We start from the raw sequence: 15,608 nt of genomic DNA, 5'->3' as shown, positions 1-15,608 counted from the left end.
GACCGCTCTGGACAGCACTGAACTCAGATGCACTGTCCAGATAGACGGGAAAAGCCCCGCGAACTTTTGAATTTCATTTCCTGTTTGGCCAGTGTGGCAAGCTGATCAGCACAGGTGACCGTGCAGATCTCATCAGCAGAGGTGACTGTGGAGTCCCAGAATCGCAAAAGAGCTCCAGCATGGACCGAATGGGAGGTACTGGATCTGATCGCTGTATGGGGAGACGAATCCGTGCTATCAGAACTCTGTTCCAAAAGATGAAATGCCAAAATATTTGAAAAAATCTCCAAGGGCATGAGGACAGAGACTATCACAGGGACCCGAAGAAGTGCTGCGTGAATCTTAAGGAGCTTAGGCAAGCCTGCCAAAAAACCCAAGAGGCAAACGCCCGCTCGGGGTCAGAGCCCCAGACATGCTGCTTCTGTGATGAGCTGCACGCAATTCTGCGGGGTTACCCTACCACTACCCCACCCCTGTACGTGGGCTCCTGCTAGGGGGGAGTCTCTCACAACAGGGATGAGGATTTTGGGGACGAGGAAGATAGCGCGCACCAGGCAAGCGGAGAAACCGTTCTCCCTGACAGCCAGGAACTGTTTATCACCCTGAAGCCAATACCTTCCCAACCCGGGCTCCCGGACCTTGAAGGCAGAGAAGGCAGCTCTGGTGAGTGTACCTTTGTAAATCTAATACACAGTTTAAAAGCGAGCGTGTTTAATGCTTACTTTGCCCTGAAGACTTGGGATGCATTCGCGGCCAGTACAGCTACTGGAAAAGTCTGTTAACGTGTCTGGGGATGGGGTAGAAATCCTCCAGGGACATCTCAATGAAGCTGTCCTGGAGGTACTCCCAAAGCCTTTGCAATAGGTTTCTGGGGAGCCTTATTGCGTCCTCCATGGTAGGACACTTTACCACGGCAGGCCAGTAGCACGTAATCTGGAATTATTGCATAAGAAAGCATGGCAGCGTGTGGTCCCAGTGTTTGCTGGCATTCAGGCAACATCCGTTCTTTATCTCTCTGTGTTATCCTCAGGAGAGTGATATCATTCATGGTCACTTGGTTGAAATAGGGAAATTTTATTTAGGGGACATTCAGAGGTGGCCGTTCCTGCTGGGCTGTTTGCCTGTGGCTGAAAAGAAATCATCTCCGCTGTTAGCCAGGCGGTGGGGGGAGAGGTGAAGCTATCATCCCAGAAAATTGGGTGTGTGTGGGGGCGGGGAGGGGGTTAGTTGGGTTTGTGAAGCACATTAACCGGAAAACATCAGCCCCTCCTTTTAAAAGGCCAATGTGTCTTTTTCAATTTTAATCTCCCTTTTTTTTCCTCCCACAGCTGCAAATGTTTCAACGCTGTGACCAGCATCTCCGTCCCAGAGGCTAGCGCAGATAAGAAGGCGAAAAAAATGCACTCGCGATGAAATGTTCTCTGAGCTCATGTAGTCCACCCAAACTGAAAGAGCCCAGCAGAATGCATGGAGGCAGACAATGGCAGAGTCCAGGAAAGCACAAAATGAACGCGAGGACAGATGGCTGGAGCAACAGGAGAGGTGGCGGCAGCATGATGAAAGGAGGCAGGATGCAATGCTGAGGCTACTGGAGGATCAAACTGATATGCTCTGGCGTATGGTTGAGGTGCAGGAAAGGCACAGACCGCCGCTGCAGCCCCTGTGTTATCAATTGCCCTCCTCCCTAAGTTCCATAGCCTTCTCACCCAGACACCCAAGAACACGGGGGGGCTCCAGGCATGCAACCACTCCACCTCAGAGGACTGCCCAAGCAACAAAGCTGGCATTCAGTAAGTTTTGAAGGGCAGTGTGGCTTTGTCCTTCCCTCCTCCCCCACCCCACCCGGTGCTTCCCTCCTCCCCCACCCCTCCCGGGCTACCTTGGCAGTTATCCCCCTATTTGTGTGATGAATTAATAAAGAATGCATGAATTTGAAACAACAATACTTTATTGCCTCTGCAAGCGGTGATCGAAGGGCGGGAGGGGAGGGCGGTTGGCTTACAGGAAAGTAGAGTGAACCAAGGGGGGCGGGTTTTCATCAAGGAGAAACAAACAGAACTGTCACACCGTAGCCTGGTCGGCCATGAAACTGGTTTTCAAAGCTTCTCTGATGCACAGCACGCCCTGATGTGCTCTTCTAACTGCCCTGGTATCTGGCTGCACGTAATCAGCAGCCAGGCGATTTGCCTCAACTTCCCACCCCGCCATAAACGTCTCCCCCTTCCTCTCTCAGATATTGTGGAGCGCACAGCAAGCAGTAATAACAGTGGGAATATTGGTTTCGCTGAGGTCTAACTGAGTCACTAAACTGCGCCAGCGCGCTTTTAAACGTCCAAATGCACATTCTACCACCATTCTGCACTTTCTCCTGACTACTGTCCAGGCTGCCTGTGTACAGCTTCATGAGCCATGGCATTAAGGGGTAGGCTGGGTCCCCAAGGATAACGATAGGCATTTCAACATCCCCAACGGTTATTTTCTGGTCTGGAAAGTAAGTCCCTTGCTGCAGCTTTTGAAACAGACCAGAGTTCCTGAAGATGCGAGCGTCATGTACCTTTCCCGGGCATCCCACGTTGATGTTGGTGATACGTCCCTTGTGATCCACCAGTGCCTGCAGCACCATTGAAAAGTACCCCTTTTGGTTTATGTACTGGCTGCCTTGGTGATCCGGTCCCAAGATAGGGATATGCACTCCGTCTGTCTCCCCACCACAGTTAGGGAATCCCATTGCAGCAAAGCCATCCAGTATGACCTGCACATTTCCCAAAGTCACTACCCTTGATAGCAACAGCTCAGTGATTGCATTGGCTACTTGGATCACAGCAGCTCCCACAGTAGATTTGCCCACTCCAAATTGATTCCCGACTGACCAGTAGCTGTCTGGCTTTGCTAGCTTCCACAGGGCTATCACCGCTTGCTTGTGAACTGTGAGGGCTGCTCTCATCTTGGTATTCTTCCGCTTCAGGGCAGGAGAAAGCAACTCACAAAGTTCCATGAAAGTGCCCTTACGCATGCGAAAGTTTCGCAGCCATTGGGAATCATCCCAGACCTGCAACACTATGCGGTCCCACCAGTCTGTGCTTGTTTCATGGGCCCAGAATCGGCGTTCCATGGCACGAGGCTGCCTCATTCCCACCAGGATGGCCAAATTGCTGGGGCCCGTGCTTTGAGAGAAGTCTGTGTCCATGTCCTCATCACTCTCGTCACCACGCTGCCATCGCCTCCTTGACTGCTTTTGCAGGTTCTGGTTCTGCATATGCTGCACAGTAATGCGCGAGGTGTTTACAATGCTCATAACTGCCACGGTGATCTGAGCGGGCTCCATGCTTGCTGTGGTATGGTGTCTGCAGGAGAGCAGAGTGGCAGCAGAAGCAGTCATTCAATGACGATGGTTTGCAGACCTACTGCACCGTCTGCTGCCAGGACACAACAGCTGAGCGGGCTGCACGCTTGCCGTGTTATGGCGAGACAAGAGCAGCCGAGCAGAGTTGCAGTGGAAGTGGCCCTGTGAGACCACCAGGTGAGCAGGAGAGCAGAGAGTGGCAGCGGAAGCAGTGGCTAACGGCCTGCAAGGTGGATTCATGAGAGAAGGAGAGCAGAGTTGCAGCGGAAGCCCATGAGAGACAACATGGAGAAATTGGCTATCGAGACGAGCAGGAGAGCAGAGTGGCAGCGGAAGCGGTGGATGATGACAATGGTTAACAGTTCTACTGCACCGTCTGCTGAAAGCAGTATGGCACCCGCACGGAAAAAAGGCGTGAAACGATTGTCTGCCGTTGCTTTCACAGAGGGAGGGAGGGGCGACTGACGACATGTACCTAAAATCACCCGTGACAATGTTTTTGCCCCATCAGACATTGGGAGCGTAACCCAGAATTCCAATGGGCAGTGGAGACTGCGGGAACTGTGGGATAGCTACCCACAGTGCAATGCTCCGAAAGTCGACGCTAGCTTCGATACTGTGGACGCACTCCGTCGACTTAGTGCACTTAGTGGGGACACACACAATCGACTGTATAAAATCGCTTTCTAAAAATCGACTTCTATAAATTCGACCTACTTTCCCAGTATAGACATACCCTAATTGAAGCAGTCTTGGAATTGTTAGCAATTATCTTTGAGAAGTCATGGAGGACAGGTAAAATCTGAGGAATGGAGGAGGGCAAATATAATACCTGTCTTTTAAAAAGGGGAACAAAGAGGACCCAGGAAATTATAGACCAGGCAGTCTAACTTCAATACCTGGAAAGATGCTGGAAGAAATGATTAAACAATCGTTTTGTAAGCACATAGAGGATAAGAGGGTCATAAGGAATAGCCAGCATGGATTTGTCAAGAACAAATCATGCCAAACCAATCTAATTTCCTTCTTTGACAGGATTACTGGTCTAGCAGATGGGGCAAGCAGTAGGTGTGATATCTTGATTTTTAGTAAGGCTTTTGACACGGTCCCATATGACATTCTCAAAAGCCAACTAGGGAAATATGGTCTAGGTGAAATTACTAAAAGGTAGGTGCACAACTGGTTGAAAAACCATACTCAGAATAGTCATCAATGGTTTGCTGTCAAAATGGGAGGACATATGTATCGGAGTCCGTTGGGGGTCTGGTACTATTCAGTATTTTCATTAATAGTGGAGTGGAGAGTGTGCTTATAAAATTCGCAGATGATAGTAAGATAAGGAGCTGCAAGCACTTTGGAGGACTGAATTAGAATTCAAAAGGACCTTGATAAATTAGAGAATTGGTCTGAACTCAGCAAGATGAAATTCAGTAAAGTCAAGTGCAAAGCACACGTAGGAAGGAAAAATCAAACGCACAACTACAAAAGGGGAATAACTGGCTAGACGGTAGTACTGGTAAAAAGGATCTAGGGCTTATAGTGGATCACAAATTGAATACGAATCAACAATGTGATGCAGTTGCAAAAAAAGGCTAATATCATTCTGTGGTGTATTACTGGGAGGGTTGTATGTAAGTCACGGGAGGTAATTGTCATGCTCTACTCAGGGGAGTAGCCTGATCTGGAGTACTTTGTCCCATTTTGGGCACTAGACTTTAGGAAAGATGTAGACTAATTGGAGAGAGTCCAGAGGAGAGCAATAAAAATGATAAAAGTTTTAGAAAATCTGACCTATGAGGAAAAGTTTTTTTAAACATTGGGCATGTTTAGACTTGAGAAAAGAAGGGCGGGGGGGCTTGATAAGTCTTCAAATATGTTAAGGGCTGTATAAAGAGGACTGTGATCACAACTGTTCTCTTATGTCCACTGAAGGTAGGACAAGAAGTAATGGGCTTAATCTGCACCAACGGAGGTTTAGGTAAGATGTTGAGGGAAAAGCTTTTGAACTGTAAGGGAAGTTAAGCTCTGGAATAGAGGTTATGGAATCCCTGTCATTGGAAATTTTTTAACGGGTTGGAGAAACACCTGTCAGTGATGGTCTAGCTTTACATGGTCCTGCCTCAATGCGGGAGGCTAGACTTGGTGATCTCATGAGGTCCCTTCCAGCCCTATGTTTCTATGATTCTGTATGTTCACAGTGATAATGAAATACTTTATATTCAAACATTTACTAGACAGGATGTTAAACAGCAACTGCTATGGATAAACACTTTAAATCTCCATGTCCTGATAACGTGTACCCAGGCATTTAAAAAAAATTGGCCAAGGTGTTCTCTGAACTAATGTTGCTGATTTTTTTAAACAAATCTTGGAATATAGGGGAAATTCCAGAGGACTGGAAAAAATGAATGTTTTGCCAATATTTGAAAAGGGTAAATAGGATGAGCCTGGTAATTATGATCTGGTTAGTATAACATTCCTGTGCAAAATGATGGGAAGGCTAATATGGGTTGCAATCAGTAAAGAATAAAAGATTGTAGCATAACTAATTCTGTCAATATAATTTTATGAAAAATAGGTTTTATCAGACTAACTTGATATCACTTTTTGATGAGAAGACAAGTTAGGTTTAGAAAGTGCTGACTTAAGACATAAGGCATTTGACTTAGTACACACAACATTCTGCTTAAAAAATGAGCAGTGCAGAAGAAAAGTTCAGAAGAGAGCTATGTGAATGACTTCCGATTTGGAGACATGTCTTACAGTGAGACACTTAGGAAGCTCAATCTAGTTATTTTATGAAAGAGAAAATTAAGAGGTGGTGTATCATAGCTTATAAGTACCTATATGGCGAGAAGATTTCTGGTAGAAGAGAGCCCTTTTTAATCTATTAGGCAAAGGCTTTCCAAGGTTCAGTGTCTGAAAGCTGAAGCTAGATAAAATCTGTTAGAATTAAGGCACATATTTTGAACAGGGTAAGTAACCATTGGAACAGTTTACCAGGCTCTGTGGTGGATTTTCCATCATTTGAAGTCTCTAAGATCTGGTGTCCCTTCCCCCCCACCCCCCAGTCTCTAACTCAACCGTAATATGTGGGCCTTATTGCATAAAATTCTTTGGCCTGTGTTATACAGGAGGTAACACTGGAAGAACATAATTTCTTTTGCCTTAAAATCTACAAATCTGTGAAACTATATAATGCTGGGTATTGTCCATATACTATATTTCTTACTTTTCTCAGCGGCTCCGTATTATTTATTTATTATATGTATTTCAATCATGCCTAGAAGCCCCAGAACCCCATTGTGGACCAGAACCCCATTGTGCCAGGAACTGTACAAACATAGAACAATAAGATGGTTCCCTCCCCGATAGATGTTGAACATGTGAGAGGCCAGAATAGAAGCCTGTGGGGCCTCGCTAAAAGTAAATGTGCAATTGGCCTATTTTACTTTGTGGGTTCTCCCTTAAAGAAAGGAATGGAGCCACTTGAGAGATTCCATAGACCTTTATTGGGTTGTAAATGTGTCAGCATAACTTCATGGGCAGCATTGTCTGACAGTCTGAAAGAATCGTCTTGTGTACCTGATCTTCATCCATTGCCAGAAGTCACCAGCTGACATGAGTATAATCTGTGTAATGTACTGAATAAGTGAGAAGATTTGAGAGTCCCAGATGCTGCCAGAATGGTTCCACCTGTAGTCCTTGACGGTCTTTTTCCAAAAGGGGGATTCAAGACAGGGTGATAATTGGAGTAATCTTCCATCTTGAGAGAGTTTGTTGAGCAGGGGTGTGGGTGTGTGTGTCCAACAATATCTTCTTTAAAAGTAGGTGGTAGCCAGAGTGGGGCACTGATAGTTAACTGGCTCCAGTGTCTCTCCACTTGTCTTTAAGTCATAGTCTTCAGATTTCTCAGTACCTCAAAAAAACTGTGTTTGAAATTAAAGTAGAGAAGAATCTGCTCTTCTCCTCTTCCTTTTTCCCCACCATCCTCAGTACAGTTTTACCAGCACAGGTGCAAACTTCTTGATCTGAGCAATTTTTTTAGAAAAATAGTTTTAGAACTCCTCAGTGGTAAACATGTGATTGTTTCACTGAATGCTTTGCTAACAACTTGGATTAATTAGGTTGACGACCATCTGGAATGGTTGCACATCAGGCTTTCCCATACCCTCATGGCATATGTTAAAAAAAAAAATTATTCATGCTCTAGTTACCTAGTTTGGAAAGAGAATTCCACCAGCAGCCCTCTAGCAGGCTTTCTTTTCATCAGTTATAGGTCATCCAAGTACCATGCAAAGAGGAAGCCATACTTTGTGCTTAAGATCCAAAATGGTAATAGTCTAGGATAAGATATGGTTATAATATCCTACTGAGAGTGGCAGACCACAGTAGTGTGGTCTGTAGTCAAAACAGTATCCATCTCCAGATTGTCTGAAACCCATTGGGTTCCATCTGCCAACTTGGTCCTTCACTCCAGTCAGAGGAGTGCATCGTGATCTCAAGATGGAGATGGTAGTGATCCATAAAAAGGTGTGACTTCCACTTCCAATCCCAACCCAAACGTAGATTCTAAAGTGTGACCAGCTCTGAGTAGGGCCTCATCTACACTACAAAATTAGATCTGTACAACTACATTGCTCGGGGTGTGAAAAATCCATACTCCTGAGTGATGCAGTTAAACCTATCTAACCCCCAGCATAGACAGCACTAGGTTGGTCAATAGGAGAATTCTCCCATCAACCCATCTGCCGCCTTTTAGGGAGGTGAAGTACCTATGCCGACAGGAGAACCCCAACTTCAGCTTTTTAAGTGTAGAGTAGCCCTAGGTGACCTTATTACATCCTAACAAAGACTACAGTTCCCAGCACTTCTTAAATTTAAAACTTATTTAGTTGCAAAAGTGAAACTGATTACATTGTGACAAATTCCTCTCTAGCATAACACTAGTGAATATAGTAGTTTAGCCATCCAGAAGTTGGAGGATCAGATTCATCCTGAGTCTTGAAATTTTGTCTTTGCAATTGTTAGTCCATTGAAATTCTGTGTGTTTTCTGGGCTAAGAAACCACAAGGATAACTCCTGACTGTGTGGAGCTAATACTCCCCTTCCTTTGGCTATGAAGTATCCATTGAGGCTTTCCACACTGTTCCTTCCCAGGAATGGAAATTTTTGCTCATTCAAGGCAGCCTGGGACTTAGAGCAATTGGGTCTTGGGAATGATGTTGAGAGGTTCTGCTGAATATGTTTGGTGAATATTCTGATACTAGTGTGCAGTGGGCTTTTCTGCAGCAGAAGTTTAGTGGGCTCACAGCCTGAACATACGGGCCTCTTCCTCAGCTTGCAGATCGGACAGAGACCCAGCTTTTGATTTATTTTCTTCATTTCCCCACCAGCAGTTACAAAGGAAAATTATCTACCCCCTCCAGGGCAAAATTGACTACGCTTTGCTTCATTGGTGTGGGTGGGAGGGTCCCAACTACTGAGGTGGTGCAACGTGAGAGGCTGGAAGCTAATTGGGTGAGGTCTCTTGGCTCTGTTATTCTCTGCTATAGAGCAGGATTAGTGAGGCCTAAAGGGTTGGTGGTTGGTTAGTGACAGATCATACTTCTCTGATGAAAAAGTTGCCTTGCTGTGGAATGAGGATCCACAGTTTTCTGAGATTTATGGAGTTCTTAGGTTCCATTATATTTTGTGCTGCATTGGTTACTTTAATGTGAGCATGTCGTTTTACAGGGCTTTTTTTCTGTTTTCTTTTCCCCCAAAAAATGTGTTTGAGCACTGTTCCTGATGTTTTCACAATACTACTATTTCCTTTATACAAAGAACTATACAATCACTTTGCCTCCCAAACTATATTTTGTTTGATAAAGAATAAAGGTAACAGATTGGAGATGTGAACTGTTCAAATTTTGCAAGTTAAGCTCTGCAGATCAAAATGTGACGTAGGTGAACTGCTTGATATATCAGTGTTGACAAGCTATGACCAATTATGTCAAAAAAAGTATATATCTGTGTCACCCAATGAAAATATATAAAATTTTGTGGGATATTTTAGTCAGAGATTTATGTTTTTCTGAGGATGTTTTCTATATGATTTAATATTAAAAAGTGTGGGCATAGATTTTTAGCATCTGGTAGTAATATTAATTTGTTTTGTAATATGGCTATTAGTAGACACACTTTCTCGTCTGCTGTGGTTTCCATAGAAAGGAAGGAATTGTACCACTGTTGATTTTTTTTTGGTCTGATTTTAAATCAGTCTGGCCTGTCTGAAATCAAAATCATGTGTTCCATTTATCTTGGAAAAATGGGGCTTCTTAAAGCATTCAGGGAAATTTTCTTTTTCTGTAGATCATAAACAAATCTTCTTCTTCCTAATAACTTTCTGTGCTGTAGCTGCGTAGTCATTTTGAATTATGTTTCACCAAACATTTTTTGGTGCATTGATATACTTAATATTGGTATCCCAAGCCTCAATTAATTTTAAGGTTTTGGAAAAAGTTAGTGAACCATGCTGTCAAAGGTTAGCACTTTGATTTTACGTTTTGTTTAAAAAAAAAAACCCCAACAGTTCTGTAGGTTTTCTAAATTGTATCCTTCTCACTATGAAGAGAAGTTGCTGCTAAAAGGAGAAGAGAAAATGGAAGGGAAAAGGTTATATAAACCTTGTCTCAAGTATTTTAGGCATAGTCGTTTTGTTTGTTTTTAACCCTTTTTCATTTTGGGCTCTCTGAACACTCACTAAGGAATTCTTGCCTTCTACTTCCTTTCTACCTGAAACCCTGCTCATCTGTCAATTCAAAGACCTAACAGTTTATTGTCTCGCAGCCACTTTCTTCTTACTTCCTCTACTGGGTCCTGTACCCTTGGAGGAGATGACATATAGAATAGAACACAGTAATGCTAATTTAGATGACTGAATGGAGTGCCTTAATTCTGCTTGCTTCCAGAAACTTCCCCTACTTCCTCTTGGCACTAGCGGTGAATAATTGCTGACTGCCCAGATGTTTGTCCCACTCTGCTCCATGCTACTCAGAACTTTTTGCATGGGCAGCCAGTTGTATTGTTGCTGCTGTTTTATAATCCAGAGAGAACAAAGGATCACACATTTCTGATATAGTGTATGTGTGCATGTGGCAGTTCCATCTATTTATAATTGGTGTATATGGACATGTGCCCTGTTACTTCTAGCCCTTCATGCTTATAACTCTGTTTTCTGTTACACTATTCTTCATTTTATTTTGCATATTGAAGCTGACTTTTTTTTTTTTTTTGCTGTGGTGTTGCTTTTCTGAATATTGCCGTTCCCCGTGGAGTTTTGCTATTGCTTCTACTCTTCGACTTTTCCCTTTAGTTTTCCTTCTGTATCACTTGTCATTCGCAGAAAGTAAGATAATGAATTTCCCCCCCTCCGTTCTCTATGGTTACAAACATTGTGGCTTTGTCCTGAGATTTTTGCATCAAGAGTTTGACATTTGCTCTGACTTCTTGTCATTTGGATGGTGATACAGCATCACAACATTGTGAACTTGTATCATCACCAAAGTAAATGAACGATACTTGGGTTTATATCCTGGAAATTGCATCAGAATTGGACCTTTCTATTTATACAGGGAGTGGGGGGGGGTTCCCTGTCACCATGGAAGAATAAAATATATGCTTAGTGACAGGACATGTTGCATCTTACTTTCTTATGAGGGACACTTTGTGGCGTTCCTGTCATATTTTTTCTATAATTCATTTGTTTTTATAACAGATTCCACTCTTCTGCCCTTTCTTACATTGTAGGGTTTTATGTACATAGAACAACTCTTGCTTTTCCTTCAATTCTTTGACCCCTTTGCTTTCCCAACAAAACAAACTGGTTACCTAATAAAAATATAACAATCATGAAAATTTCTTATTAAAAACAAAAAGGGATGTGGACACAGAAGTTGAGCAATTTAAAATATCAAGTTTCTGGTTTTGGATTGTGTGTTTTATATCTTAGGTGCACAAATATTGCACAGATGGAGTTAAATAAATATTCAGACTAGCGTGTGTGTTTGCTGCTGACACCTTCTTACTGCTTTAAGTTGTCTCTTTGATAGTGAGCTTTGCTGATCATGTGATGCAGTTGAGCTCAAGGCATTTTTTCCCATCAGCTCCCCTGGGTATTGTGAGGCATAATTTCAACATAAGCAAAAAAGAAAAAAGACACATTTCACTTATAAAGCTTCTGGCAAAACTTGCTTCCCAATCCACTATGAGAACTGTATTGACATAATGACATAACTATAAAAAAGTAGTTCTTTCTCTACCATTTGTGAGATGAGTATTGACTACTTTTTTCTCCCAAGATGAAAACAAATGTTCAGTATGTTACCAGTTATACCTCATACTGGCAATGAATTATTGGCAATTAAGTTGTCAGAATGCCATACTTTATCTTATAAATACAAAAAAAAAGTTTCAATAATATCAATGGTGGAAGGCATTACCGAAGATGAAGAAATTGAGCAGCACTGAATTCTCTGCTCAGTCCACTGAGCAATAAAAAGAAAAACCATACAGCAAATCAAGATAAAAGTATAAGGTCAAATTCAAAGCTGACGTATGCCATTGCAACTCTTTTGAGGATCCCAAACCTGCTTTTATAGATGTGGTACACGCCATTGCACATTTTGGAAAACCATCTACTAGGTTGTTTACACGTGTATAGTACTATAGTAGATATTCCAAGGTATGTTGCAATCTTCGCTGTGTATCTGAGGGCAGGATTGAAACCTTACTATGTGAGCATGGGGAAATGTACCCAAAATTCAAACTGGTTCTAACACTGTTTTAGCTGGACTGGTGTTTAAAATTGGTGGGAGGAGCAGTATAGACAAAGCATCAGAGTCTGCAACCATTTTACTTATATCTGCTGAAAAATAAGTCTAATAGAATTTTTTGGCTGTTTTTGCAGCCTTAATATTGTTTAAATATAGTTGGATTTAAAAAATAAATTAATTTACTTTGCTTTTTCTTACCTTAGAGACCCTGACACAAACACACATTCAGGCAGCTGTTTAAAAGCAAGTACAGTAATATTAACTCATTAAAACATGTATTTTTAAGAGACCTGAAAAATAGCAACATATATTTGCCTGGGAGACCAGAACTCCTCTTTGTGAGCTATTCCAGTCCATCATTCAAATGAGCATGTGTGTGTTCTTTGTTTATCAAGCAATAGTTACATGATAGACGGGGAGGGCTTCTTAGAAGCCATTACAATCTGTTACGCAGTTACATATTTATAAATATTTTTAGAACACAGGGCCATCAGTGTCTCTCTTCTAAATATATATTCAGACATGTAATCTTGTTAAACTTCCTGGGGAAAATAAGGTACTGTCTACTTCTATTTAGAAAACATTATGATATATGTAAAATATTTCAGTTGCCACTTCAAGGCTTGATCACATGGAAAATACCCATGAGCTCCTGAGCTGTACAGAAGGATATAGAATTTGGTTCTACAACAGGCTGGCTTATTCAAGAGAAAAGTTTAGTTTTCTGAATTGGGGAGGATCCCCAGTGTGGTGGGGTGACATGGAAAATAGCTCAGTGTATGTAATTGGAGCTTCCTACACTCCACAACTTCTGTCCTGGCCCAGCCCCTGTTGCCACTTAGAGCTTGGATGTCTACAAGGGGAAATTTAGCAATATAATTAGACCACTGTAGTTATATTGGTATAACTTCCAGCGTGAACGTTCACCAGAGAGGCGGTGGAATCTCCATTCCTAGAGGTTTTTAAGGTCAGGCTTGACAAAGCCCTGGTTGGGATGATTTAGTTGGGGATTGGTCCTGCTTTGAGCAGCGGGTTGGACTAGATGACCTCCTGAGGTCCCGTCCAACCCTGATATTCTATGATTCTGGAACTCAGCTCTCACCTCTATTCAAGTCTAGGATTAGAAACAAACATTTGTGAAGCGATGCATTAGAAGTTAGGGTGCGGCTGAAAATTCAAGTCTATACAGACCCTGGGACTCCATGACTTTCATGGGCCATCAGCTGTGGAGATTGCTTTCTGGTGACGGGTTCTCTTATTCCATTTGTAGGAGCCTCTTAAGACCTCAAGTTCCTAAGCAATGGTATTCTTAAAATGCTTTTCTTTTCTTTTTTTTTTTCATAGTTTGTCCAAAGCAGATACCTGAAGAAGCATCTTCCAATCGAGACTCAAGCCTTACTAACACACCAGTGCAAAGCAAGCTAGTGTCTTCCTTCCAGCAGCACACCAAAAAGGCACTTAAACAGGTAAGCTGGTATTTATTGGTAGTCAGGTGGCTTTCTTTTTAACATGTTGCTCAGGACTATTTAAACAAGAAATCAATGTGGAAATACCACAGAAAAATGTGAAGACATTTCTAATAAAAATACCAGCAACTTATGAAGCTGGATGTTTTTTTCTTGATCTGTAAACATCTGCAATAAGAAGAACTGTTGTGGGGGGAAATTTTGAAGCTTTTGTGTTCTGTGCACTTGTGCTGTAATCCTGCTTATTATTGTATACTTGAGGAGGTTTTTAAATGGTTCCTGTGCAAGTGAAAACGTTTTGTATGCTTTATTGTTACTTCCCAGGTTTTGTTTATATAAGCCCTTTTGTTGATAAACTTCTTTAAAATAAATTTTGCAAAACAGATTTTGTGAGAGGTTGTAGCACTGAAAAGTGAGTGTACTTGCTGTTCAGTTTCTCTATAGAGTGAGTGTGTGTTCACATACTGTATTTAATGCAAAAATACAGTACCTGAGAGTGTCTGTTTTGAATAAACTGAGTTTGGATGGGTTTGGGTTGCACAATAAATAATAAAGCTTAGAACAGGTGACTGAATATTCATGGTTTGATGTAAACTGAACAGTATAATGATGTGAAAAATTGGCTCCAAACAGTGCTAATCAGTTTCATGTCAGAGCAGAGTGAATGAAAAACCATAGAAATGCTTGTTTAAAAAACATCACTCTAATCCTGCTTTCTATTTGCCAAAGGCAGAAATGGTTCCCATTTCTTAAAGATTTTATTGTCTCATTTTTCTTAAATGTTGGTGTAATGAGGTGGTGTTGGTTAATTTTTCCCTTATTTTGTGTCCAGGTTACATTTAGCAAATAAAAATGGTAGTTGAAGCCAACTATCTCAAACACTAGGCCATTCCAGAGTTATTAACTTATGCCACAGCTCAGCAAAGCACCAAAGCATGTGGTTATGTCTATCCCTGTTCAGCAGAACACTTAAGCACTAAAAGTTAAGTCCCGTTAAAGTCAATAGGATTTAGGCATGTGCTTGAAGTTAACTTTAAGCACATGCCTACATGAGTTGCAGAGTAGAGGGTGGTTTGCAAAATTGGAGCCTTTAGGCTTGTAGGTCAGCAGAAGTGGAGTCGTGGGTGGAGCAGGCTTTACTAATTGTGTGGAATATGGGTGAGTTGTGAGTGAGTCAAACAGTGTCTGGAAACTCCATTTAGTTTAGATTTTCTGTAATATGTGAAAAAAAAACTAGGAGTACTTGTGGCACTTTAGAGACTAACAAATTTATTTGGGCAAAAGCTTTCATGGGCTAAAACCCACTTCATCGGATGCATGCAGTGGAAAATACAGTAGGAAGATGTATATACACAGAGAACATGGGGTGTTGTCATACCAACTGTAATGAGACCAATTAATTAAGGTGTGCTATTATCAGCAGGGCTGGGGGGAACAAATCTTTTGTAGTGATAATCAGGATGGCCCATTTCAAACAGTTGACAAGAAGGTGTGAGTAACAGTAGGGGGAAAAATTAGCATGGGGAAATAGTTTTTTCTTTGGGTAATAACCCATCCACTCCCAGTCTTTATTCAAGCCTAATTTAATGGTGTCCAGTTTGCAAATTAATTCCAGTTCTGCAGTTTCTCGTTGGAGTCTGTTTCTGAAGTTTTTTTTGTTGGCGAATTGCGACTTTTAGGTCTGAAATGGAGTGACCAGGAAGGTTGAAGTGTTCTCCGACTGGTTTTTGAATGTTATAATTCTTGACGTCTGATTTGTGTCCATTTATTCTTTTACGTAGAGAATGTCCAGTTTAACCAATGTACCTGGCAGAGGGGCATTGCTGGCATGTGATGGCATATATCACAGGGGTAGATGTGCAGGTGAACGAGCCTTTGATGTGGCTGATGTGATTAGGCCCTATGATGGTGTCCCTTGAATAGCTATGTGGACACAGTTGGCAACGGGCTTTGTTGCAAGGATAGGTTCCTGGGTTAGTGTTT

General features: G+C 42.2%; 1 protein-coding gene across 11 annotated transcripts in view; it reads left to right on the top strand.

Moving 5' to 3' along the window:
• The window catches only part of ASXL3 (ASXL transcriptional regulator 3), a 152,630-nt gene that overhangs the window by 64,007 nt on the left and 73,015 nt on the right, over positions 1-15,608 (top strand). For all 11 annotated transcript variants that reach the window (XM_037892671.2, XM_037892673.2, XM_037892677.2 and 8 more), the window contains one exon: positions 13,504-13,625. In XM_037892671.2, coding sequence (XP_037748599.1) covers positions 13,504-13,625 — 122 coding nt within the window. The remainder of the gene's footprint in view (positions 1-13,503; positions 13,626-15,608) is intronic.

The sequence above is a fragment of the Chelonia mydas genome, chromosome 2 (genome assembly GCF_015237465.2).
Source record: "Chelonia mydas isolate rCheMyd1 chromosome 2, rCheMyd1.pri.v2, whole genome shotgun sequence".
In the NCBI taxonomy this organism is placed as follows: domain Eukaryota; kingdom Metazoa; phylum Chordata; order Testudines; family Cheloniidae; genus Chelonia; species Chelonia mydas.
This window is presented reverse-complemented; position numbering and strand designations above follow the sequence as displayed.